Source organism: Aureobasidium melanogenum, assembly GCF_000721775.1.
Source record: "Aureobasidium melanogenum CBS 110374 unplaced genomic scaffold scaffold_1, whole genome shotgun sequence".
NCBI classification, from domain to species: Eukaryota; Fungi; Ascomycota; class Dothideomycetes; order Dothideales; family Saccotheciaceae; genus Aureobasidium; species Aureobasidium melanogenum.
Window position 1 is genome coordinate 426,635 of NW_024470053.1, and position 24,888 is coordinate 451,522.

Below are 24,888 nucleotides of genomic sequence, written 5' to 3' on the forward strand. Positions count from 1 at the left end.
ACTTCCCTCCATACCATTAATTGAACACACGAATGAAAATCATTTAAAGTATTTTTTGGTTTAGATCAGAAATCCTCGCAAAGGCTATGAGCTCGTGAAGCCACTATCATGTCCCTCAATTGTTGAGGTGTTCTACGCTTGGCTTGCGACGCATAAAGCGTGAATCCGGACGAAAATAACACCTGCATGTTTCCCCTGAACAACTGCATCACCTCAAGTAACATTACTACGTGTGTGATCAGACTAGAAGCATACGGAAACCAATTTTTCTCAAACACTCTAGCTACCAAGTCCTCAAGACCACGTTCCATCCAGATTACAGCCACACTCATGCTCTCAGAAGGTCGAAATAGCTGCGTGGCTCTGTCCAGTCTCACCGGAATCTATGTGCCAATGTAGCCACAGTTAAGCGCGATCAATCCCTCAAATCTGGTAGAAATCACGATCCAAGACGTTGACATCGACAAAAGTCATTCAAAAGTGAATGCATGACTAGCGATACGCAAGCCAAAGATTGGAGCCATTCCTATGGTTGACGCCATATCTGCCGTTCTGGTTAATACGTATACTGTTCAAAGATAAGGCAGGAATCACTAGATCACAGAACTAGAGCTATGATTCTCGCCAGCTCAACACACAAGCTGAAGATTCTCATGGGTACATACTCGAGTTGACCTTTATTGTACAGCCCAACATCTTCTCGTGACGAAACCCGAGATAAACATATCTCTGCCTGCCTGGCTGTCAGATAAAAGGCCCTGAATGCTCTATTTACAAGGTCAACCACGGGGCGATTCCTGCATCATTAAGTTCGAGGTGTGCTAGTTGTTTTTAGCGGGTGTCAATGGAGGAGAACTGGTACATTGGCAAGCGCATGACAGGTCTTGTCGAGAGCCATTGCGGGTACAATCTCCTGGGACGATTGTCGGATTTAGATGCGACGGTCCACTATTGCAGCTCCAAAGTGCATTCAAGGGCTGCAAACTCACTGGTGTGTGTACGACGTGAATCAAAAGGACTATCGTCTCTCACGTCACAATCTTAGCAGTCTCGGCAGGGATCTTGGGTGATGAGATGTGAACATAGGAAACTCATTCGGGGATATATGGTTTGAAAGAAAAGGAAATCAGATACGCCCAAGAGTACAAGGTATAAACACAATAAAGACCACTTCTTCATCCCCGTTCTGTGAATCACTCTGTGCGTGATATCTCCTCTACCACCCCAGTCCGGATGTTTGTGTCCGGCTCATGATTTTGAAGAAAATAGCTGTCCCAACCGTAACTATTCATGCATCATTTATTGCTTGGCGGCCTTGGCCATGGTGTTGAGGGCAGAGCCGTTCTTGAACCACTCGATCTGGCCCTCGTTGAAGGTGTGCGAAAGCTTGATCTCGTAGGACTCGCCGTTCTTGGGGTGAACCTTCATGGTCATGGGCTTGCCAACGGCGAGCTCAGTGCAGAGAAGGTCAACCTTGTCATCGGGGTTGAGCTTGTCGTAGTCGGCGGGCTCGGAGAAGGTGAGAGGAAGCATACCCTGCTTCTTCAAGTTGGTCTCGTGCTGCAAGAACATATTAGTAAATTTATCTTTTCGACTTTGAAGTGGATGGTACTTACGATACGGGCGAAGGAACGGGTGATGATGGCGAGACCACCAAGGTGACGGGGCTCGAGAGCGGCGTGCTCACGGGAAGAACCCTCACCGTAGTTCCAGTCACCGACAACGACCCAGCGGATGCCCTTGGCCTTGTAGTCACGGGCAACACCGGGAACAGTGCCGAACTCACCGTTGGTGAAGTTCTCAACCTTGTTGGCCTCGCCGTTGGCGGAGTTGATGGCACCAATCAACATGTTGTTGGAGATGTTGTCCAAGTGACCACGGTACTTCAACCAGGGACCGGCCATGGAGATGTGGTCAGTGGTGGTCTTGCCCTGAGCCTTGATCAGGATGGGAAGGTCGGTGGCGTCCTTGCCGTCCCAAGCGTTGAAAGGCTCGAGGATCTGGAGACGGTCAGAGGTAGGGGAAACGGCAACGTTGACCTGGGAGCGGTCCTTAGGAGGAGCCTGGTAGGTGTCCATGCCAGGGTCGTAGCCGTTGGCGGGAAGACCGTCACCGGTAGGGGCCTTGAGCATGAACTCGTTGCCATCCTTGTCCTTGAGGGAGTCGGTGAGAGGGTTGAAGTTGAGAGTACCAGCGACAGTCATGGCCACGACAAGGTCGGGGGAGGTGACGAAGGCGTGGGTAGCGGGGTTGGCATCGTTACGGGAAGTGAAGTTACGGTTGTAAGAAGAGACGATCGAGTTCTTCTCGCCCTTCTTGACATCGCGACGGTCCCACTGTCCAATGCAAGGACCGCAAGCGTTGGCAAGAACCATACCACCGAACTCCTCGAAGGTCTGGAGCTGACCGTCACGCTCAATGGTAGCGCGGATCTGCTCGGAACCGGGAGTGACGGTGAAGAGGGACTTGGCCTTGACACCGTGGTCGAGAGCGTCACGGGCAATGGAAGCGGCACGCGACATATCCTCGTAAGAGGAGTTGGTGCAAGATCCGATAAGACCGACCTTCATCTCCTCGGGCCAGCCGTTGGCCTTGACAGCCTCCTTGAACTTGCTGATGGGGGTGGCAAGATCGGGAGTGAAAGGACCGTTGATGTGAGGCTCAAGCTCGGAGAGGTTAATCTCAATGAGCTGGTCATACTCAGCGCCCTGGTCCTCCTTGAGCTCCTTGGCGTAGGTGCGCGAGAAGTCACCAATCTGCTTGCGCTTGGTGGCGTTCAGGTAGTCGTACATGCGGTCGTTGAAGGGGAAGAGGGAGGTGGTGGCACCAATCTCAGCACTGTATTGGTTGTCAGCGAATGTTCGAGTCGCAAGTGTTCGTCATGAAAAGGGGCATGCGTCATGCTCCCAGAGCGAACGCATCCCCAGCAGACACCCATCGCAATGCAAGATAATTTGTGTGCGTGTTGCGTCCACCATTGAGATGTTGAACCCCTTGTTGGAGTAGCACACTCTCAGTGGAGGCATCACGTGTCGACAAAACATTCTGCATTGCGATGGGCTCTCAAGAGGGGCGCTTCGTTTCTGGGGATGCTGTGCATTGCGCCCCTTTTCTTCTTTGGTAACAGAAAGGAGAACTAAAAGAGAAACATACCCCATGTTGCAAATAGTTGCCATGCCGGTAGCAGAGATAGAGTCGACACCGGGTCCGTGGTACTCAATGATGGCACCTCGAAGATATTTAGCATAAGAAGAACACGTTTTTGAAGAGTATTAACTTACCAGTTCCTCCCTTGACAGTGAGGATACCAGCGACCTTCAAGATAATGTCTAACACCAAAGTCAGTAAAAGGCTCAATAAAACTCAAGACATGCAAGAACGTACCCTTAGGAGAAGTCCAGCCAGACAGCTCGCCAGTGAGCTTAACACCAATAACCTTAGGGGCCTTAAGCTCCCAGGGAAGGTTGGCCATGACATCGACGGCATCAGCACCACCGACACCAATGGCGGCCATACCGAGACCACCAGCGTTGGGAGTGTGAGAGTCAGTTCCGATCATAAGACCACCGGGGAAAGCGTAGTTCTCGAGGATAATCTGGTGAATGATACCAGAGCCAGGCTTCCAGAAACCGATGTTGTACTTGGCGCAAGCGGTGGACAGGAAGTCGTAGACCTCCTTGTTGATGTCCTGAGCACGGGCAAGATCCTTCTCGCCACCAATCTGAGCCTCAATCAAGTGGTCACAGTGGACAGTGGAAGGGGTAGCAACGGAGGGCATGCCAGCGGACATGAACTGGAGAATGGCCATCTGGGCAGTGGCGTCCTGGCAAGCAACACGGTCGGGACGGAGCTTGAGGTAAGAGACACCACGCTCAATCTCCTGCTCATGAGGGTTGTCAAGATGAGAGTAGAGAATCTTCTCGGCGTAGGTCAAAGGGCGGTTGTTAAGACGCTGGCGAACGATGCTGAGGTTCTCGCTCATCTTGGCGTAGTTGATGTAGTTGCCGGTTTCCCAGTTGGTCATCTCGACCTTCTTGGAAAGAGGCGAGTCGCCGACAGTCGCAAAGGCGCGACGGCCAAGCTGTTGGAGCTTGTCAGTGAGGTGTTCCGGGAGGAAGCGAGCTGTGAAAAAGCCTTACCAGCTTGCGCGCTGCCAAACGAGCCGACTGCATTGTGATAGTCAACGGCGGGATAGCTATTGACAGTGACCTAGATGCCTACAAGGCTAAAAGAAGGACACACGGGGGTGGGGAGAGGTGATGAAGCGGAGAGGTGTTGAGGAAAAGAAGACGGTAGAGTTATTTAAGAGAAGATAGCACCCAGAGCGAGTCTCTCCCTTGGCCCTCGGTCTGAGCGACCGGCCTCATCAAAACAGCTCCTATTGGCTCGAGCGCACGGTTCAGGCTGGTCTAGCTGCTCGTTTTACACACCCCCGCCGCCTCTGTGCTTTTTCGCTTCCGCCCAGCTTGTCTGCTTGTCTCGCTCGATGCTCATTCGTTGCCTGTGTCTTCTTCTGACATCAGATGGCATTTCATAGCTATTCAATCATCGTGATCGTGGTCTGCAATTCCATCTTCCCGAATCCCGAAGCTGTTTTGTATGAATTCCGTCAAGCTTCCAGGGGCTGCCATGCCCAGCTTGCGAAACAGCACAGCTGCCGCGTGCGGATTCTCACGAAGCCGTGCCGGTAAACCTCGGACAAGCCCGCCTATTTATTGGTTGGCAGGTGTCTTCAAATCGGCGCTCGCTGATTGTTCGGTCGGCAAGACGAGGACTCGGCCGGCTCGATCGGCTGCGAGCAATTTTTCAAAAGTTGGAGCCGACAACCTCGCATGTGACTGTCTGGAACGCATCCTAAACGCTTGACCTTGCTGCTCCATCATACTGGTAGACCTACCTAGATCATCCAAAGACCATGAAAGTAACAACAAAGGAGCAGTTCTTGACATGCCATTTGTGTAGATTCTCACGTATTATCTACAGATGCTGGGACTCGAGTCTCGAGAACTGCATTCATCTTGAGTCTGGCTGCAAAACTAGAAAGTAAGTGCTTGGCAAAACGGAAATAAAAATTCCATGCCGGTTGCATCAACTTTCGCCAAAGTCTTGTAACGACCAATTTTGCGTGACCACGGCGAACGACGACTGTGACCGAGACTCGAGAACCTTGAATACTATACACACTTGAGCGACACTTTCACTCGCCTATTGGAAGCCACGATGCCTGCCATTCGCGGTCAAGACTCGAAGAAGAAGACTCGCCGTCACACGCGCGATCTGGACCAAATTCACGACGACCTCCACAAGGAAAAGCATTTGGAAAAGTACAAGAGCACAAAGGCTGCTGAAGATCTCCCTGGCCTCGGACAGTTCTACTGTGTCGAGTGCGCAAAATGGTTCGAGTCTGAAGCAAACCTTGTCGCACACACAAAGGGAAAGCCTCACAAGCGCAGGTGAGCCTTCATTCGCTCTTCTAAAATATCCTGTACAGCACTGACCTGTATCATAGAGTTCGCCAGCTCAAGGAGGAGCCTTACTCACAAAAGGAGGCCGAGGCTGCCGCTGGCTTGACCTGGACAGACAACGGCAAGCGCAAAGAAGACGACTACGAGCTCGAGATGGCCGAAGCAACCTGAACAACTGCATGGCTCCTGCCCACTGCTCATCAAGATACATACAACAACGATGCGCTTTCGACCACAAGTTGCATCAGACACCACACGCCATGATAGCGGTTGCGCCGTGCCACTCAGAGCAGCATCGCAGGTGCAATCCTCGCAACAACTGAAACCGGCCTCAGTACATGATACCCATCAATCCCTCCGCTACTATTATACACCTTCGGTTCCAGAAGAAGTTCATGTGCTTCACGCATCTCAAGCTCCGGGCAATTCCGGTTGGGAACGAACAAACAAATCAACAGCCATTTGACTCCTCCGCGGGCACAAGTGACCGTGGAAAACACACGCCGGCGAGCTCACGGCCAAAGAATAGATGGGAGAAGGATAGATAGAACATTATTATCATGCCATTGTATCCTCGTAGTCGCAATGGTCCTGAAACACAATCAAATCATCTTGAATATAGTATCCTGCATCAGTGATTCACCGTTTAGTTGATCAAAAGTGCTTACAAAGCGCTTAATATAAAAAGTGTGAGAATAGCGAATGATAGATGGTTGTGGTGTGACGGTGACTCGATGTCTGCCTAAGACCGCATTGCTGCCTGAGGACCAGCGACTACAAATCCTGTGCTTGACGTCTCCCCAAGAAACCATAATACCATCACTCCAGATATTCAAGAAACCCTCACTGTCAACACCATCATCATGCCCTTTAACAAAACCGAGCTCTACGGCGGTGCCATGACCGTCGAACTTCCATCCAACTTCGCAGACGTCAGGTAAAAATTGCTAGCACCCAGGTCTCCGGCACAACAAGCGCAATCGCTAACCATTAACAGCCAAATCAGACAAGTGCCCGACAATCAAGAAGTCTACCTGGACAAAGATGGTCTTTCAAGCATCGTCTTTGACATTTTGGAACGTGTCGACAAGCCGGATCTGGATGCCCTGAAATACCATCTCGAGGATATCGTCGAGGATGATGTTAATGGCACAAAACTCTGGACTTCAAATTCTGCAGTTCTGAACAAACTACCGTGAGTCGGCTCCTTTCTATCGGATCTTCTTGAGAAGACTTTCGGAGATGCTCTACGAATATTGCAAACGATCTAAGGATTTTCTCGCCTTACATCTCTTCCTCGTGCACTTTTCAGCGTCTACCAAGATTTGCCTACTGACCTTTGACGTCCACATCATAGATCTCAAACACCCGCCTATACTCTCTTCGCCACGCACACAGCATCAGCAGACGCCGTGTCTCGCGGAAAAGCCCCCGACTTCACAGGCATCTTGCTCACACTGATCCGCCTGGAGCGCCAACAGACCGACCTAGTCATCTGCATCAACGTCCCCCACGTGGACGGCGAATACAACAAAGACGACGTTGATCCTTCAGCTGGAAAGCAAGGACCCATGCTGGATGCCGCAACATCATTCCGCGATCGCATTTTGCAGACTTTTGAAATCAAGGATTGGGATCTGTTCGTTCAAGAATGAATGTCTTGAATATAGAGATGGTTTGTGCAGACATGTACATTGGGTTTGGTGGAAACAAATATGTAGAACTCCTGAGAATATAAAAACAGGACGGCAAGGGTATCATGAAATGAAAAACACAGAAAGAGCTGGGACAACCATGCAACCACCACATCACTCGCTGTCTAACGTCAATACTTCCAATGCCGGCGCCATGTCATCGACTACACTTGGTGGTGTGGAGACACCCAACTCGCCCTTGGCTTTCTGGTCTCGATACTTTTGACCCAAGGCAGCCATGACTTCCTTGTGAGGGGCTCCTGCCATCTCCTGCTTCAGACTTGCAAAGTTGGCCTTGACAAAAGCTGCATAGGTAGTCGGGCCAGCCTGCTTTCTGGGTACTGGTTTTGTCTGAGCAAGCTTGCTGCGACACACACCACATGAGTGGCGGGCTGGGTCGATACTCTTGGAGTGGCGCTTGAACTCATGGCCGCACATCTCATTCGTGCAAGTCCAGATGTACTTGTAGTCGATGTGGTACGAGTGTTTTGTAGTGACTTCCACGCCACGGTGACCAAACGCATCACTGCACTTCTTGCCCCATACCTTGAACTGGTGGCCATGTGGTTGATCCTTAATCCCACTGACCATGAAGTTTGCAAGATGGCAGAATTCGTGAGCCACGACGTTCAGGAGACGCTCCTCGTCATCGATGACTTTCTCGGCGAGTTCGATAGAGGCATGATGCTTTTGAGTTGTTGTTATCGATCCATCGAGGTTTCTGTGTTTTGATGTCTCGCGCTTCCAATTTGCTCGACCAGCAGTCGAGTTCAGTGTTTTGCTCCAAACAAACTTGACGCCGCCAGTCAATGCAGCCAGTTCTTCAATCTTGTTTCCAGTGATCTTGTGATCAAGCTCGGCAAAGAAGTCTTCTGCCAGTTTGTGTTTCTTGTTCTCAAAGTCTCTCTTTGCGACCATTTCAGCACGGCTCTTCTTTGTAGGGCTTTGTGACTTCTTTGGAGATGCAGAGGGTGAATCTGAGTCTTCTTGCAGTGCCTTTCGGTTCTTCTTGGGCGACATCAGGGGCTTCTGAGGAGAGTGCTCGTCATTCCAAGTGTTCACTGCATGAACGTTCCAGAACTCCTCGAAGTTTGGTGCATGAGGGGGTGTGGGAATGCGCTGTTTCTTCTTCGAGGGAGACACAAGGCGAGATTTTGAAGGAGAAGCCGGAGGGGGAGTCTTTGGTCTGTCTAACATGATCGGCCTTGCTGCACGCGGAGGAGAGCTATCAAGAGTCAATGGAAGGCGCAAGTGAGATATGTTGAAAGAGAACTTACAACTTGAGTATGGCAAGGTTGTCATTTTCCTTATCTGAATCGTCGAGATCCAACTGTAGAAGCTTCTGAGTGAGGTCGTCTGAAGATTTTGTAGTGAAGCTCTCCTTCGAAGGCTTTTGCGGTTGCTTGCTTGGAGGAGTGTGGAAGACGTCCTCGTCCGAATCACTCGAATCCATATCTGGACTCCTTCGACCAGCCACAAGCCTTCTCGTCGGCTTGTTTGCAGCTTTTGGAGCAAGAACTGGAACATCTGCCTCCTTGTCGCTTTCGCAGTATATGCTCTCCTCCAGGTCCTCCTCTTCCACTTCTTCATGGCTCTCTTCTGATTCCGAGCCTTCTATGCGCGGTAGACGTCGGGATGCTGGCTTGACCTTTGTGTGCGATGTAGCTATGGGCTTTGACTCCTTGATCTTCACCTCTACCTCCTTGAGCGCAGGCTGTCCACGAGCTCTTGGCTGCAACTTGGGTTCTGGTACTGGGTTTCTGGCTTCTGGAGCAGACTTCAACTCGGTGTGTTGCTGGCCGGACGTTTTTGCTCTTGTTGAGCTTTTGGTGGGCGCATTTGTCTTTGAGTCATCGATCTTCGGCTTTTTTGTTCTTTCAGTTGACTTTTGCGGTGCCAGACGAGGTATGCTTGGTTTTGAGGCAGTGAGCTTCGGCGCAGTCGCGATGGGCAGGCCCTTGACATGCTTGTTGATGAGTGCATCCAGTTCGGGGAGGTCATCGCTGTCGCTGTCGTCGACATAGCGAGATGGAGCCATCTTGATTGCCATCTCTTTCCTTGGTCGCAATTATCTTCACGGTCAAGCCACTATGGAAAAGAGAAAGCCAGCTTGGATGTTTACAAGCTCTCGTTGTCACGGCAACGCTGCTGAATTGGGCCCTTAGCTGCATGGAGCTTGCTGCGAACACTTCGCCAGACCGCTTACTACCTACCTCAAGATCAATCGATTCTGATCATTCCTTCCAGCCGTACGTCAAACACGAACAATTGGACAATCTATTAGGCTTCCCTCGCACGTCTCTCGGCTCAGACCAACATATTACTTTTCAGCTGAGGTCTGGATCTGCATATGCGATGCATCTGGTTCGCGCTACCAAGTCGCTACCATGACCCTGGCGATTCACGTGCCATCCTCGATGACTGGAAATCAATCTACATGAGATCGACGGATCTCGCTGTTCTAGCAGAATCGGGAAATTCTTCAAAAATAGTGTCATGGTTGTCGAGTACGCAACTCGTCGGCATAGGCGCTGGCAGCACGACTCATGCAATCCAACAGCTTGGTTCACCGCCGTGTTGGTGGGTTGGCCTTGATTACCCGACCTGTGGATGCACGTGTTCAGAGGTTGCAGATCATGGTGCAAACAAACAATATACAAGATAGATGAACAACCCAGCTCGTTGCGGTATACGCTTGTCCTTCTATTGCCATGATTTGCAGCAAATGCAGGGGTATCAAACCAAAAAAGAAACACAGAACCAATGCGCCCCAATCCAGATCACAGTCCCAGAATGCCCCAAGACCCTCCTTCTCCCCATATAAACACCTGCCTATCGTGAAGACCTCTCGTCCAATAGGTTCGCCAAGCTTGTCCGCCGGTCAATATTTAATATAGACACATACGCCGACGGCCATTCCATATAATCCGCATGGTGACCCTTCTCATACATTATATCGACCAAGGTCATATCGTAAATCATAAATAGCGTTCTGCAACTCTTTATTTGACGAGCTTGCGGCGGTGGATACGACGGACATGATCCCTCTGCAGGAATTGTTAGTTGTTGGCACATCGGGATACGTGTTATTATAGAGACTCACCATATTGTCCACTCTGCTGAACACTCTACTGCAGCCATCCCACTCGCAAACGATCTTGGGATCGTGCTTAGCTTCATGGCGTGCTCGGTCTTTCTCGCTAGAGAATCCTCCTTCGCTTGCAGATCGACAGCCAATATGGCGACAGAAGAGGGTCTTTGTATGTCTGCGGTAATGCTTGCGCAGGTCGCATCCTCGTCGGAAGACAGACTTGGATGTGCATCCAGGGTAAGCACACTTCCATGTGCCATCCTCACTGGGAGCTCCGTACTTGGACATCTCTCCAGCGTTAGGAGACGACGAGCGGGAAGGGTTGCTTCTTGGGCAGCTCATCCATGAAGAACTTGTGTCGGATCTGAATGAAGGTGCTCTCGAGACTGGTCGGCTTAAGGTGGTTTGTTCGATAGAAGGAAGAAGAGAAGGGCTGGAGCGGACAACACCAAAGTTGTAGTCCATGAAGACCGGCTGGTATGGATATGACTCTGGCCATGTTGGTGTACATTGTCCTGAGTAAGGTTCATGTTGGGTGGGAACAATGGGCTGCATGGGACGGAACAGAGGTGATTGACAAGTATTGAACATGGGTTGAAACTCTTCCGGATAACAGTGGTCGATGATTTGGTTGTCAGGACTTGAGCAGAGTAGTACTGGCGAGCCAAAGGACTCTGAGTATGGCTGGTGTACTAGGCGGTTGGAGTAGTTGAAGGTGTCCATTGTTGAGGTGGGGGGAGACTTGGATGTGAAGGTCGATGGATGATCGTCAAGTCAAGGGTATCGGCTGGGTATATATACACGAGGTGCGAAGGATGCTACGGTGAAGGGACACCATAGTGGGGGCTGGCATGGCTCATATGGAAGTCCGGGAGCGAAAGATGTCCCGAAGAACCGACCTACCTGTGGAAGGCTGCGTTTCAACTGCAAGGAACATTACCATGACGGTCAAGCACGAACCCCTCCATGCTGATTCGCGCGTACTGCAATGCATGGAAGGATGGATAACCTCCGGTGTAAGCAAGCAAAGCCGCAACAGCCCTACAAGACTTGGCTAGATGGACACACACATGATGCGCGGGCCGTTATTAAACTGACCGGACGGATCGCATGGCGTTCAAAAACACGAGCCAGCGATTGACCAGGGTCTGAGGAAAATGACTCGGGGATGGGTTAGTTCCAAACTCTTGAGTTCGCAGACACCTGCATGACAGAGCAAAGGCGCTTTTGACGCGCAACGCCGTCCCAGACTGCTCATGAACCCCACTACGGTCTGTGAACGAGTCGTCTCCGACAAGGACATTTTCTGGAAAAGTGAGCCAGTGCTCACCCGGACCCAGTTCGTTGGGCGTCATTGTGAGAGCTTGGTAATCTTGCAGATAAACAAGAAAGGCGGTCTAAGAATAACACACAGCCTCTCCAAATGGGGGGCACAGTCGCTTGGGGTTGATCAGATATGGAAGCTGGCTGCGCAGCTCACACATTGTTGCAGGCGCCACAAATTGGTAGATACATGGAAGGATTCGTCGATGGAGCTGCGGGTTTCTAGGCTGTGTCAGCAGTGCACCTCTTGCTGCATCGGGTAGGAGATAAGAAGGACGGTGCATAGTGTCAGTTTAGCAAGCATGGAACACTCTCGAGTGCCGGGCGTTTGGTGCTGGTTTCGCCCCGAGGTTGGTCATCCGCACACCAGGACATTAAGGACAGCATGATGACGCGCAAAAGCTTCCATGAGCCTTCGATTTGTTCCATGATGGCGTGCTAAAACGGACGCTGGTTGATCCTCGCGTTCCTGCTTGGGAAATGAGATGGTTCCTGCCAAGAATCTCAGGCTTCAGCCTTACCCCGTGCTCCATCCAACTACAATCAAGGAAGCTCCTCTTGTTTGACGCCATCACTTCATTGACCGCTCATCGAGACGGAGCGCGCAGATCCAGCAATCGATCTTTCGCAATATGCTACTGTATCTCAGACACCAAAGCCCTCGATTGGGTGTCATAGTCTCATTTATATCGTGAGATGCTGCAATCATCTGCATATGGCAGAGCTGGGGTCAGGCTCTCAATCTGGCAGACACCATCTTGATCTTCGTTATGTTTTGCGAAAAAAATTGAAGCGGCCTCGGACGGACGGTCGGCATGACCTTCCATGGAGCAAGCAAGCCACGCTTGTTGTCATTTCCAGTCCACGACAGTCACCCACACAGTCTACCGCTTCCGAAATTTGACACGATGTCACACTTTCAAGCCGAAGGAGATTGACTCGATGTGCTTGAACCGCTCTCATGGAAAGCTCCGCTATTCAGTAGGTCCGTTCATGGACGTGGATCGTGCTTAGCTCTTCTCGTTCTGGTCTTTACGACATCTCGCGGCAACACCGAACGATTTACGAGCTATCGAGATGCACAGTCACCTCCAAGCACAGAGCCATGTCCAGAAGAAGCCGAGGAGGTGGTAGCCTCCCGTCGAGTTGCTCTGTTTACCGGCAGTGTTGTGGATTTTCGCAGTGACGCAAGCGACAGGCAAACATACGGACATACGGACAAGAAGCATGAGGACAGCACACTTTCTTCACGCTACCCGACACACTTTCTCTGAGGTTTCTCCGGCTTGAGTCTTCGTGTCCTTATGATTGTTGTGTTACTACGAGATCCAGCCCCAGCGGCGTGCATCGATATCGGAGCTAAGTAGGCTGGATTCTGTTAAGCGAGCCCAAATACCCTTCTCTCTACGGCCCCAGAGAGCAAATTTTACGCTGTAAAGCTGCACAATGTCATCAGAGAATGGGAAAGTGTCCACTGAGAAGCGACGAAACATTGACTCTCTGGGGATGTGTCTTCATTCCCGAACAAGATTGTGCATTCTAATAGCGTATGCTTTACTCTCTGCATAGTCCGAGTATGATACAAGTCATAGGCTTAAGCCCATGGGGTGTGTCGGAATGTATCGGTCTTGGCTTATCACGATAACATCGGCGCACTCTATGAAAATATCCGTCTGTAACTTTGACTGGCCATTGGCGTCAACCAGACCGTGTTTACGCGTACTCGCATTTCTGATCCTCATTATCAGTCTTTTTTTTTTGTCAGCTCAGACACTATCAAGTAAGTCAGTCGTTCATTTTATCTCACTCCACCTGCGGCAACAAGCAAAACGTGTACTATAAAAAGGCACAGATGTTATCGGAGAAGGAGCATGTCCATTGAGAACCAATGTATTGTCGCTTCTCAGTGGACATCTTCCTGTTCCTTATAGCATTGTGCATCTTTATAGCTACATGCGTTACATCTTCTAGTACACGGGGAGGTATGACTACGCTTCTGCAGTGCCTGACGGCTCGACGTCGCCGTCCTTACATTGTCTTGCCTTCACCCCTGGGCATCGCCTTCTTTGTGGACACGGGTTTCTCAGCTTATACTCCGACAAGTATCAGCGCATCTTTGTCTGCCTAATCCGTACTCGCAATGCTGCTCAACCTGACGTTCTCCATATCACTTCCCTGTTTAAGGGGTTGTCTCGAAGCTGGCTACTGAACGCGATCGATGGCGCAACGCGATGAACTTACGAAGTAATGTCCGGTGAAAGAAGAACCTCCACGAACAAGGGGCGTTCAACTTGCCACTCGGAGCTGTATGTTACTGAAGGCATGGCTCAAAGCTGGCTGTCCAACGCGAGTGACGGCGCAACACGATGAGAATATGGAGCACTATCCAGTGAAAGAACAGCTTGTATGCACAAGGGGCATTCAACTCGTCACTTGGGGCTGTGCGTCACTGAAGGGGATATCTCTGATGCTAGCTGCTGAGCGCGAATGGCGGCGCAGCGCTATGCAGTTTTGGAGCTAGGTCCAGTGAAAGAGAAGCTTTGTGCACAAGGGGCATTCAACTTGCCGCTTGCATGCACCTCTTACTCTTCTTCTACCTTCCATCTACCCTGCTTTTTTCTTGACCACTTCTTCTACATCTTCTCTTGCCTCGTTATCGTCCTGCTTTCTGTCGAGCGTCTCACTTACGCTACTACACAGCATAATTCACTCACCTGCTTGAGTTCGTCAGGCAACACTCAACTCTCCCATCAGGCAATCAAGGCTGGTCACCAAGCATCGAAGAGGCAAAGCCATACAAGTCAGGTCAGTAGCTCACACCAAACATTCACAAAACCCTGGTCAAACCAATGGTAATTGTAATAGTCAGAACTCAAATCGCTGCACTCACTCTTCGGAGCCGAACTTCAATCCAAATTCGACATCATGTCACGTCCTACTCCTGAACGTCGCAAGTTCGAAGAGCTCCACCCCAGAGACAGAAATGTCAAAATCAACCGCAAGACCCGCATCGAAGCCAACTGGGGTTGTGAGGTCCAGGACTGCATTCCCAAGAAGATCCGCCCTCGTGTCGAGCTCAAGAAAGGAGCCAAGATCCGCATTGGAGATCTTGGTAGCGTTGAGGAAATTTGGTGGAATTGGAGCGTTGAGCTTTTACGTGGCCTCGAAGAACTGTCGACCATGATGGCTGGCAAGCTGCAAGTCGCTCAGGAGCTCATGGTCCACGAGGTTCAGAAGCGTCAGGTCGACTCCAAGAACCCTCAGAGGAGGGTCGCTGAACTTCTGCTTGGTGATATCCAGCGTCTTGTCGACAACGTCAAGCGTCACCAGGCTGATGAGGCCGCCAAGGGCAACCAGGAGCAAGATGTCAACATGACAACCCTCGAGGAGCACGATAATGAGCCTGGTCCTAGTGCCGACAGAAAGGAGGGACAAGCTCAGGCCCAGACCCCTGAGAACACCGAAGAAGGTCTCTCCTCTAGCAACATGAGCTCACCTACCCCTACTTCTGCTCACGTCCACAACGGCACTCACCGGACTAATATCACCCCCGACATGAAATCACTCAGCTCGTTCAACACCCCTACTCGTCCTGCCGGAGCACGCATGGTGCAGAGCACCAAGCACCTCAACGAGAGCATGCAGGTCGATGTCGCGGAGATGCGCGCTCGTATCGTGCGCCTCCGTGCCCAGGCTATGCGCCTTGAGGCCGAAGCCCTCCAGCTCGAAGCTGTAGCTGCCGTTGCCAGAAAGGCACTCAACGAGTCGTGAGAGATGAGGGAGGATGTGGACCTGGCTTGCTAGTTTACCTTACTCTGTCTTTGACATTGAGAGTGCTGGGGAGGTACAAGCATACAACCTAGGCACCAGGGTCTATTCCAACAGTGTTTGACGCTGCAGCTTTGAAGACGGAAATCAGAGGAAGCAAACAACTTTTGTATTTTCGAGACATGGGCACTATCAGGATTCAGTAGAGAGGATGGATAGGAAGACGCAAAAATAACGACTGCAAAGCCCATACAGATATCGAGTTAATTCGCACAACCCATTGGAAGATATATCTGACATACGAAACTTCACTTTACTTTTGATTACTGTCGCGTGTGATCCAGCGCAGAAATTCATGACCGATGGTTAAACAAAATTAACCTTTTAAGGGTCCAAAAGCATTAAACAAAAATTAGGCCTAGATGCAACGTGCTTTTTGACAGTTAAGGGGACCAGGGGGCCTGATCTATGAGAGACTCGGTCGGCATAAAATGGCACAAAGGTCTATACCGAGGCTAGAAGCCCTCGGCGGATAGCTGCATCCGTCCGCGGCGTTGCATGTTTATGGAATTGTGATGGTAAACAAATCATTTACCTGACGATGGAGGTTGATCAACGGTCAGCTTGGCGTGGAGGATGATTCGGGAAGAGGACCGGGAAGAACAGGCGGAGAGAGTCAGGTTGAGACACGACAGAGCGATATAGCAATAAACAGATATACGATGATGTGGATGTGCAGAGAGTCGGGTGTAACAGCGATATTGTATGGCGTAGGGCTATCAGTGGCTGAGCAGCCGTGGATAGATTGGGCCACGACTCAAGGGCAGCAGCAGCAGCAGCAGCTCGTGCGAACACACACCAAGGCGCAGCAAGACAATATATGGATGGATGGTAAGATACCGTAGGTAAAAAGGCAGAATATACTGACCAACCAAGCAGAGAAAAGTTACAAGCGGTGCTGGAATGATAGTGAGAGCAGATAGCGGCAGCAATTGGCGAGTTTAGCGCCAGGGCGGGAGTTTGACATTTTGTGGATGCAGCAGGAATCAGGAGTCTGAGCGTGAGAGGGCAGCAACGTCTCGAGGGCTGCTTTGTTCGACCTTCTTTCTCTCCGACACCCAACCCATCGTCGCTTCTGTCCTTTTCTTCTCTTTTGGTTTGTCTGCGCACGGTAGCCGCGTTCAGAACAAAGCTACGACCGGAGGCCTTTGAGGACAGCAGGAACTGCAGGTTCTCCGTCAGTTAATATTTCTTATTAGCCACCACCACATTCCTTTCCACAAAATTTCGCCATGTCGTCGTCCTCGCACAGCATCGGCAACCGCAACAGCACGCCTGATGCCTCGAGCTCTACTCTGCGCCCGCCCTCCTCTCGCGGCATGAACCCCGGCCACCACCTGCGCGCCTCGGCCGACATGGGCGCCTTCTCCACCTCGTCCCCTCTGGCATCACGCGGCATCCGACCTGCCAGCGAGGTCTATTTCAGCGGTGTTGGGCTCGGCAGCCAGGACGATGCTGCTGAAAAGGCCGCTCAGCAATGGATCGCCGACATCGACCAGTACGAGACAACCCTCGAGGACATGGCTGCTGCTACGTTGGATCAAGATTTCAAGGATGAGCTCAGCGCTATCGAGCAGTGGTTCCGCGTTCTCAGCGAACCTGAGCGCACTGCTGCTCTCTACGCCTTGCTGCAGCAGACAACCCAGGTGCAGATTCGCTTCTTCATCCAAGTCCTGCAGCAGATGGCCAAGAGTCATCCCATGTCTGGTGTTCTGTCTCCTGCCAACTTTGGCGAGAAGGGTATGTTTGCAACGCCATGCATCACCGTGCCTTTGGCTAACCTATCATGCTGTACCAGACCCCATGTCCACCCGCCTGAACGATGCCATGAGCAGACTCAACATGGAAGGCACCAGATCATCCTTCGGTTTCGGTGCTAAGCCCCCACCATCCCCTGGAGCAAAGCGCAACTCGGGCCTCGACCCCAGCACCATCAACTCTCTCTTCCCTGATGCTGCCGCCGCCATCGCAAAGCAAAAGGCCGACTTCAAGGAACACACTGGCAACACCCCCACCTCTAGCCGCGTCGGCGACCGCTCCTCTCTCCTCTTCGATGACAAGAAAGATGCCCCCGTGCCGCTCTCTCCCTCGCCTTGGAACAACAGCCGTAATGAGAACCAGCCTCCCATCACCAGACCCCGCTCGTCCCAGGGTCAACAACCCATGGGCCAGTTCAGCCAGCCTCTGCGCTCGCCTCGCCCCTTCCAACTGTCTAGTGACACCAACCTGCAAAACACTACCGTTTCTGCACCCAACCAGGATCCCGCTATGAACATTCTCTCGCCTTACAATCCCAACAACAGCTGGGCTTCGATGGTCAACACCCCCATGCTTCCCAACTTCAACACACAGCAGCAAAGTGCCGCACACGCCGACATGGTTGCTAATGCCACCGCCATGAAGTTGGCTGCTCTCTCTACCGTCAACAACCGCATCCAGCTTGACGACGTCAAGAAGTTCCGCCGCGCACGCTCCAACGAGGGTCAGCCTCAATACCCGCAACAGCAACAACAGAACATGAACATCCTTATGACCAACGAACTCGGTCAGGTCCTAACTCCTCAACAGGCTGCCGCTCTGCAAGCTCAGCAGCTCGCTGCCCTTCAGCAGGGTGGCCGCTCTCGTCCAAGCTCTCCAGGTATTGCCATCTCTGGTCCTCCTGGTTCTAACATGAACCATCTTCCTATGACTCAAAACAACGGTTTTCTGTCCACGTACGATGCCGGTTTACTTAACGCGAACATGGGCGCTCTTAACATGGGCAACTTCGGCATGGGTGGTCACGAAGGTTATCTTTCTGACCACTCTGAAGCTCGTGGCAGATCACCTCGTGGTAGACGCGGCAGCTCCAAGCCTCCAGAGGACCCAACCGATCTCCAGCTCTTGAGTGACATTCCCAGCTGGCTGCGTAGTCTGAGACTGCACAAGTACACAGATCAACTCAAGGACATGCGTTGGCAAGACCTTGTCCAGCTTGATGATGATGCTCTCGACAAGAAGGGTGTGAATGCTCTTGGTGCTAGACGAAAGCTCCTCAAGGTATGAACCCGAGTGTTCACAAACATTTTTATTGTTCATATAAGATTTACTAATTGTTGTTAGGTCTTTGAGACAGTCAGAGAAGCCCAAGCTGAAGGCAAGCTGTAGTAGACGACTAATCCCGGAAATTAATGCTCACTGGATTCCTGATTATGACCATGGCTATGCCATCATACCTTTCTGCGCGCTGCGTCAGATGTAAGAGCCCTCTGTTGGAGGAGGGGTTTCCAGGAAGGTTCTTTGTTCTTTTCAAATTCACACTCAAAATGCGTAACCAGATACTCGCCATCTCACTATAGGCGCCTAATAATGCAAAAAGTCAAAACGAATTATGTTTCAGAATACGTTCATTGTCTACCATCTCAGCCAACCACTCTTTACCTTTGTACGGTGATGGAACTTGCTTTGTGCAATTGTGTCTTGCTTTTATTGACTCGAGCAGTCCAGCTGTTTCTCTTTATTCCAGGCTTGTGGCCATTGTCCTTCTTTCAAGTTTGCCTTTATCTATTTATCCCAAGCAACCACCCTCTCACTCCATCTCTTAGAACACCAACAACATTAACAAAAATCGACAACACAAGATATCTATCATGTCTTTGTTCAAACTTTCCATTGCAGCTCTGGCTGCAACCGCAACTGCATATCAACTCGTTGAGCAGCACAGCGGTCCAACGTTCTTTGATGGCTTTGATTTTGATGATGGTTCCGATCCGACTCATGGGTCTGTCAATTACACCTCAAGATTGATTGCCGCGCCCGCGAAGTTGATCGGCGTCGTCCTCAATAACGATGGTTCCGCCCCATCTGCTTATATTGGTGTCGACCATACAACAATCACCGCCAATCGCCCATCTGTTCGTCTCACTGGAAAACAGTCTTACAATCACGCTCTTGTGCTCGCTGATATCAAGCACATGCCTAGCGGTTGTGGTGTGTGGCCGGCTCTCTGGTTGACTGGTTCCAACTGGCCTCTGAATGGCGAAATAGATATCGTGGAGCAGGTCAATGGTCACGACTACAACACAGCCACCCTACACACTTCAGCAGACTGCGCAATCACTGGCAACATTAGCAGTGGTGAATCTGACCTCTTCTCCGGCACTCTCATGACGCCTGACTGTGACGTTAATGCTCCAACTCAGAGCAAGAACGCTGGGTGTGGGATTCGCGCCCCGTCAAATGAGACCTTCACAGTTGGCAATCAGAGCTGTGTTCACTCTACTGCCGGCAATATCTTCAACTCTCAGGGAGGCGGTGTCTACGCCATGCTCTGGACGTCTGCCGGTGTCAGCATCTATTTCTTCCCTCGTGATTACATTCCGAACGACATCAAAGCAAACACTCCTGACCCTTCAACTTGGACCTCCAAACCTCAGGCTGTCTTCTCTGGCAATGGTTGTAACTTTGACAGTCATCTCAAGGACCTTCAACTCGTCATCAACACTGACTTTTGTGGAGACTGGGCTGGCAATACATGGGAGAGTGATGGCTGCGCTTCAAAGACGGGCATTGCTACTTGTGCTGAATATGTCCAAATCAACCCCAAAGCCTTTGAGACTGCGTATTGGCTCTTCAACAGCATCTCGATCTTCTCGAATGAGACTGTGACGGACAACTAAAATCAACGTGTCTCATTTTTGTGGTCTTTACCGGATGCTGGTTCATCTTAGTGCTTTGATCTGAGTAGCATTGCGTCGGAAGTTTTTGGATCATTTGTCTTTATTTATGTGTGCGAGAATCATATCTTTCTTTCCATCTCACCTCTATAGTTTTCTACTTTCCTATGCGATCAGTCTTGTGTTCTGTAAATCTCAAGCAGGAGCGATTGTGCTTGTTGCCTTCCAGCAAACCATTTTTCAGTTGAGAATTGTTGTGTCGTTACATGCATATACGTCAAACTCCTATTTCACCCCTGATGTAACCACTCAAGAATGATACTGCTCAACTCCAGAAAAAAAGAAAAAAACAGCCATTCGTGACCCACTCCATACTCAAAGAGGCAAAGTAGGCTTAGGCCCAATGCTCGCCAGAATCTGCTCTGGCACCTCAACCTCCTTGTCTCTGATATAATCGGCAAAGCCTTTGCCCAAGTTATCCAGGTTCACCGCTGAACTCACACCTCTTCCCAAAATACCATACACGACAAAGTGGACAGCAAGGATATGAGGCATCTCGACACGCTCGAGGAAATACTTGTCTTCCTTCCAATCACCGCCGATCAATTGTTTCATCCTGGCATTGGTCAGGTAGCTGCGGAACCAGTCCCAGGCTTTAGGATCGCGAACGAAGAGACCGATGTTGATGTTTGCGCCTTTGTCGCCGGAACGGCCGAGAGCAACGTCACCGAGACGGACGGTGCGTGTTGCTCCAAGAGTGCTGATGTTGATGGGTGAAGTGGTTTCGTAGTTTTGACGCTGCTCGAGGTCTTCGTAGCGTGATGGGTGGCCTGCATCGATAGTCTCTATTATGTTGCCTGATGCGTCGAGTATAGTGGCTGTCTCCTTGATGCCGTCTTGGTTGACTATGGCGGGGTAGTAGGCAAGGTATGGTCTCGGCATGGCAGTGCGGAAGTCGAGAGAGCAGTGCATGCCTAGTGTGATTGTGAGCTTATACATAAACACCAAGCTACACCACTGGAGAGATCTTACCTGAGTAATGCTGCATACCAAAGTCCCTGAAAGCCAGAAGTAATCTTCCAAAAGCCTCCTGCTTGGGTCCTTGTGCAATGAGTCGGAAGTAAGTGGTGCTGGCGAATTGCGTCTGAGGGTTCTGTGCAGGTCGACCAATGCTACATCGAAGGTGAGGTTATGTTTTTGGAAGCTCGCCATGGATTCATATCAACTTACTGCTGGAATTCAAGAGTGTCGAATTGATCGTAGACACCAACTCTCTTCAAGTTCCATTCAAACTGTTGTTTGAACAACGCAAATTTGTGATCGGTTGCGTAGCCAGCTGCATTGAAAAGAAGTTGTGCCTCGAAGCCGCCTCTGTAGAATACAGCCAACTTCGTAGTAGGAGGTGGAGGAGCTCCCTTCACTCCTGTCACGAGTACGCTAGAGAGATGTTCAGTCAAACCAGAGTTGAGTCAGTGTCCTTGAGTGCACGTACCGGTCTTTGCCAATATCCTCAACACGAATGTCATGGAGATAGGCCTTGACATCTGGGTTGAGATAGATGTCTCCTTGCAACTCGTACAGGAATTGTGCCTTGATAGTATCTGCATTGACCATACCCTTGGTGTTGTCGTGCTTTGTCGCAACTACAGTACCATCGGCTTCGATCTCGCAAATGCCGAATGGCAGGTCGATGAGGGATTCCAGAGGGTATTCGTCGAAGCCAGCGAAGTTGGCTCCAGTCATGTAACCACTACACTCAATTCTGGATTGCTGTTAGTGTTTGGTCAAAGATGTTATGAGTAGAAGGTCGTACAGATGACCACCAACGAGAGCACCGGCAAGTTGGTCGTAGTCGGTGTCTTTCCAGCCATGCCACCACCATGCAGCTCCTATCACAGGACTGGCATCTGCAACGCGTCCACAGATGACGATGTCGGCACCCTTCTCGAGAGCCTTTACGACTGCGCGAGCACCGAGGTAGGCGTTTGCGGAGACAACTGCACGCTCTGGCTTGATCAGATCATCGACGTGGTCATGAAGAATGACATTCGAGTTGGCACTATCCAGATGCACAGGAAGCCTGCCAGCTTCGACTTGACTCTTGACCTCTGTCAAGAGATTGTCTCCTTCAACATAAGCGACCGAAAGGTTGATGTTCCTAGTCTTGAGCTGTGGAACCATGTCAGCCTATAGAGTGCATCGTATTGAGACAAAACATATACCTACCATATCTGCTACTCTCAGAGCCAATCCTTTAGGATTGAGTGCACCGCCATTGAGTATTACCTTGATGTCTTTCTCGGCGAGAACCTCAGCACTTTGGTTGATGCCGTCCCAAGCAGTCTCGGCGTAGCCCTTGTGCTTGCCGGCAGCCATTGCCTCAGCTATGCATGTGTAAGCACTTGCTCTCTTGAAATATTCTAGAGAAGTTGTTGTTACCATTTTCAGCGAGGTTGACCTCCGCCAGGTAGTCGCCAGTGATGAAGTCGACAGGTCCTTGTGTAGCTTGTCTGAGCATCTGATAGCCAGGGTCGCCTAGTACATCATGAGAACATCTGGTCACCGTCGTTATGAGGATCATTCTAACACACCTGCAGCTCCCGAACAGTTCGCAACTCTGACTGCTCTTCTGCGAGCGCTACCGTTCACTCCACTGGAAATCATCGTGAGCTATAAGTCCGCAAATGATATTTTTTTTTCTTTCAAATATGTCTACTACAGTACAAGAGGATTCAAAATGGTACACTCGACGACATGACCTGCCTTCAAAAATGAATCGCTCGTCGCTCCAGATCATTGTTTCCGATTCCGAGCATCGTGTTCCGGAGCACCATGGAAAGCTTCACGAGCCTATAGGTTCATGAGCTTATGTAGGAGTCGAAACGTCTTGTCGGATGTTCAACTTCCCTGTTAGCTAGTTTATGCTGCATTTCGTGCATAATACTTGCCATAATATATGCACAAGTAGAGTTGTGCTAGGGACACGCTGCATAAACCCCTTGAGCAGGTGTGGGGAAAGCATAATCTGACCTCAGGTTCGCTAAAGGGTCGAGCAACAGCGTCTCTCACCAGCCACAATAATCCCCAAGGGGTGGCCGGACACACGACGTCCGAATTTATGACACGAGCAAGGCCTGACGGGCCAAGTTGCATTAGGCGTATTCGAACCTGAGATATGCATGAGACGACGTCAGCCAGTATAGAACATCGGAGTGTACCCTTCAGGCGTCTGTTAAGAGCTGTGGCAGCGTAACAGATCACTTGTCCTCCGTCACTACCACGGCATGACGTTCGCGCTGCCTAAAATTTGCGGCCAAAGTCTTCAAGAATAGTGCTGGCATGTTGCTCAAGCCGAGACATTTTACTGAACATCCGATCAAACCAATGGGCGGCAAAGCGACAAAGTATCAGGGCCCAGCCATCCATTTCCCTAGTCAGGAGGTCGAGCTCGGATACAATGTGGGTACACGAACCAATGGTGTTGACTTGCCGTACTGGCTCAAGGACATGAGCGTGGTGGTTGTTGACAAAGACAGCATCCAAATTCGTCCCCAAGCTGTCTCGGATAGAGTAGATATGTCAAGAGACGCTTGGGAACCTCACCAGACAGTCTAACTCTTTTTGAAAACCAAGTAGTAAGGAAAAGAGAAGCAAGCATCTTAGCAAGAACAAAGGTGTTTATACCCCGCTTCTGGACTTGTTTCCAGAAAGCCCAGATGATTCAGCAAGATCGGCGAAGTATGTCGTGGCTGTTGAGTTGAGATCTGATATCCAGATTCCAAAGGCATGCTTGACACATCGATGGTCGACACCAAAAACCAAGAGCCAGGCTCTGTATGCTTGATTTATTTCTTCTGGCCAGTTTCGGCCTTGTCCAGAAGACTTATGCGAGTTTTGTATTCTCGTGGTGACTCGAATCTCTCGCCTTTCTGGCCCATCAATTTGCCAATGAAGCTGGGCTGGGTATGCTTCCACATGCCAACCTGATTTTTCTGAGCCTTTTCCATGGCTCTGCGATATTTTGCTTCTTTGTTGCCGAACTCACTGCCAAATTTTGCTTCGTAGACAGTAGCCATGCCATTCTTGATCATCTCGAGACCAACATCTGTTTTCCAGAAGCCCCATTTCCAATATGATACACTGGCAACGACTCTTTGGTACTGATCGAGTCTGTAGATGTATGCCCTGACATAGCGCTTGTGCAATAAAGTCCTCAGCCACTCTAAGGCTTCTTTTCCGAAAGGTTGTTCTTTGTTGCCAAAATGAGCAGTCTCAGGGGCATCAACACCTGCTATACGAACGTGGACAGTTTTGTCCTTGAATTCTTTAAGTGTCCAATCTTGGATTTTTCTTGAGGGCAGCCAACCCCATCCCATGAGACGGCCTCCAGGAGTGTGAAACAGGCGGAAATTGTCGCCGTCGCCGACACGAGTAACATAGCCGTAGAGACTGCGTTTGTGAAAGTACGAAGGTGTGATGTATTGGGCTTCAGGTACGCGGCGGAGGTGTCTGCGGTAGATGCGGATCAGGGCGAGAGTGGAGAAGGTCAAGATAGCAGTGGGCAGGATGGTGCGAGGTGAGGAGTATTGTGACCAGTCTGTGGCATTGAGCGAGTCGGACCAGGTGATGGGTTTCTTCTTTTCCTTGTCGGAGTCTTTCCACTTCAGCCAGTCTGGCCACTGCATGGCGGAGCAATTTTTTGTGTTTTGGTTTGGAAACAGCAACAGGCTTTTGGAGACTTGAATGAAATGTGGAGTTTGCATGTGAAGGGCGTGCTGGCATCCGAGCTTCACGCTAGTGCTCCATTAGGTAGGCAACCACTAAGGTGGGCG

At 50.6% G+C, this 24,888-nt stretch overlaps 10 protein-coding genes across 10 annotated transcripts; 5 read left to right on the forward strand and 5 right to left on the reverse strand.

Moving 5' to 3' along the window:
- Positions 1-1,299: 1,299 nt before the first annotated feature.
- On the reverse strand, positions 1,300-4,172 carry M437DRAFT_38143 (putative mitochondrial aconitate hydratase; the record flags this gene model as incomplete). The annotated part of the gene is made up of 6 exons (XM_041019779.1): positions 1,300-1,560; positions 1,617-2,838; positions 3,154-3,229; positions 3,282-3,329; positions 3,385-4,081; positions 4,140-4,172. The coding sequence occupies 6 exons, from the start codon at positions 4,170-4,172 to the stop codon at positions 1,300-1,302; spliced, it is 2,337 nt and encodes a 778-aa protein (XP_040884153.1).
- Positions 4,173-5,220: 1,048 nt separating this feature from the next.
- M437DRAFT_79788 (uncharacterized protein) lies at positions 5,221-5,636 on the forward strand (the record flags this gene model as incomplete). The annotated part of the gene is made up of 2 exons (XM_041027241.1): positions 5,221-5,453; positions 5,510-5,636. The coding sequence occupies 2 exons, from the start codon at positions 5,221-5,223 to the stop codon at positions 5,634-5,636; spliced, it is 360 nt and encodes a 119-aa protein (XP_040884154.1).
- A 692-nt stretch (positions 5,637-6,328) lies between these two features.
- M437DRAFT_79789 (Mog1p/PsbP-like protein) lies at positions 6,329-7,120 on the forward strand (the record flags this gene model as incomplete). The annotated part of the gene is made up of 3 exons (XM_041027242.1): positions 6,329-6,402; positions 6,463-6,660; positions 6,823-7,120. The coding sequence occupies 3 exons, from the start codon at positions 6,329-6,331 to the stop codon at positions 7,118-7,120; spliced, it is 570 nt and encodes a 189-aa protein (XP_040884155.1).
- Positions 7,121-7,534: 414 nt separating this feature from the next.
- On the reverse strand, positions 7,535-8,332 carry M437DRAFT_18115 (uncharacterized protein; the record flags this gene model as incomplete). The annotated part of the gene is made up of 1 exon (XM_041018935.1): positions 7,535-8,332. A coding segment is annotated over one exon (798 nt), but the record flags the coding sequence as incomplete, so codon positions are not given.
- Positions 8,333-10,161: 1,829 nt separating this feature from the next.
- Positions 10,162-10,973, reverse strand: M437DRAFT_61568 (uncharacterized protein; the record flags this gene model as incomplete). The annotated part of the gene is made up of 2 exons (XM_041023955.1): positions 10,162-10,206; positions 10,263-10,973. The coding sequence occupies 2 exons, from the start codon at positions 10,971-10,973 to the stop codon at positions 10,162-10,164; spliced, it is 756 nt and encodes a 251-aa protein (XP_040884157.1).
- A 3,471-nt stretch (positions 10,974-14,444) lies between these two features.
- On the forward strand, positions 14,445-15,344 carry M437DRAFT_37469 (uncharacterized protein; the record flags this gene model as incomplete). The annotated part of the gene is made up of 1 exon (XM_041019631.1): positions 14,445-15,344. A coding segment is annotated over one exon (900 nt), but the record flags the coding sequence as incomplete, so codon positions are not given.
- A 1,295-nt stretch (positions 15,345-16,639) lies between these two features.
- On the forward strand, positions 16,640-18,548 carry M437DRAFT_15532 (SAM domain-containing protein; the record flags this gene model as incomplete). The annotated part of the gene is made up of 3 exons (XM_041018817.1): positions 16,640-17,141; positions 17,200-18,440; positions 18,504-18,548. Coding segments are annotated over 3 exons (1,788 nt in total), but the record flags the coding sequence as incomplete, so codon positions are not given.
- A 482-nt stretch (positions 18,549-19,030) lies between these two features.
- M437DRAFT_79794 (uncharacterized protein) lies at positions 19,031-20,059 on the forward strand (the record flags this gene model as incomplete). The annotated part of the gene is made up of 1 exon (XM_041027243.1): positions 19,031-20,059. One exon carries the CDS (start codon positions 19,031-19,033, stop codon positions 20,057-20,059), a length of 1,029 nt encoding a protein of 342 aa, XP_040884160.1.
- Positions 20,060-20,431: 372 nt separating this feature from the next.
- Positions 20,432-22,720, reverse strand: M437DRAFT_79795 (DUF1446-domain-containing protein; the record flags this gene model as incomplete). The annotated part of the gene is made up of 8 exons (XM_041027244.1): positions 20,432-21,030; positions 21,089-21,228; positions 21,287-21,493; positions 21,549-21,818; positions 21,870-22,225; positions 22,283-22,440; positions 22,496-22,591; positions 22,648-22,720. The coding sequence occupies 8 exons, from the start codon at positions 22,718-22,720 to the stop codon at positions 20,432-20,434; spliced, it is 1,899 nt and encodes a 632-aa protein (XP_040884161.1).
- A 1,181-nt stretch (positions 22,721-23,901) lies between these two features.
- Positions 23,902-24,741, reverse strand: M437DRAFT_38157 (SNase-domain-containing protein; the record flags this gene model as incomplete). Its single annotated transcript, XM_041019783.1, has 1 exon — positions 23,902-24,741. The coding sequence occupies one exon, from the start codon at positions 24,739-24,741 to the stop codon at positions 23,902-23,904; it is 840 nt and encodes a 279-aa protein (XP_040884162.1).
- Positions 24,742-24,888: the final 147 nt, after the last annotated feature.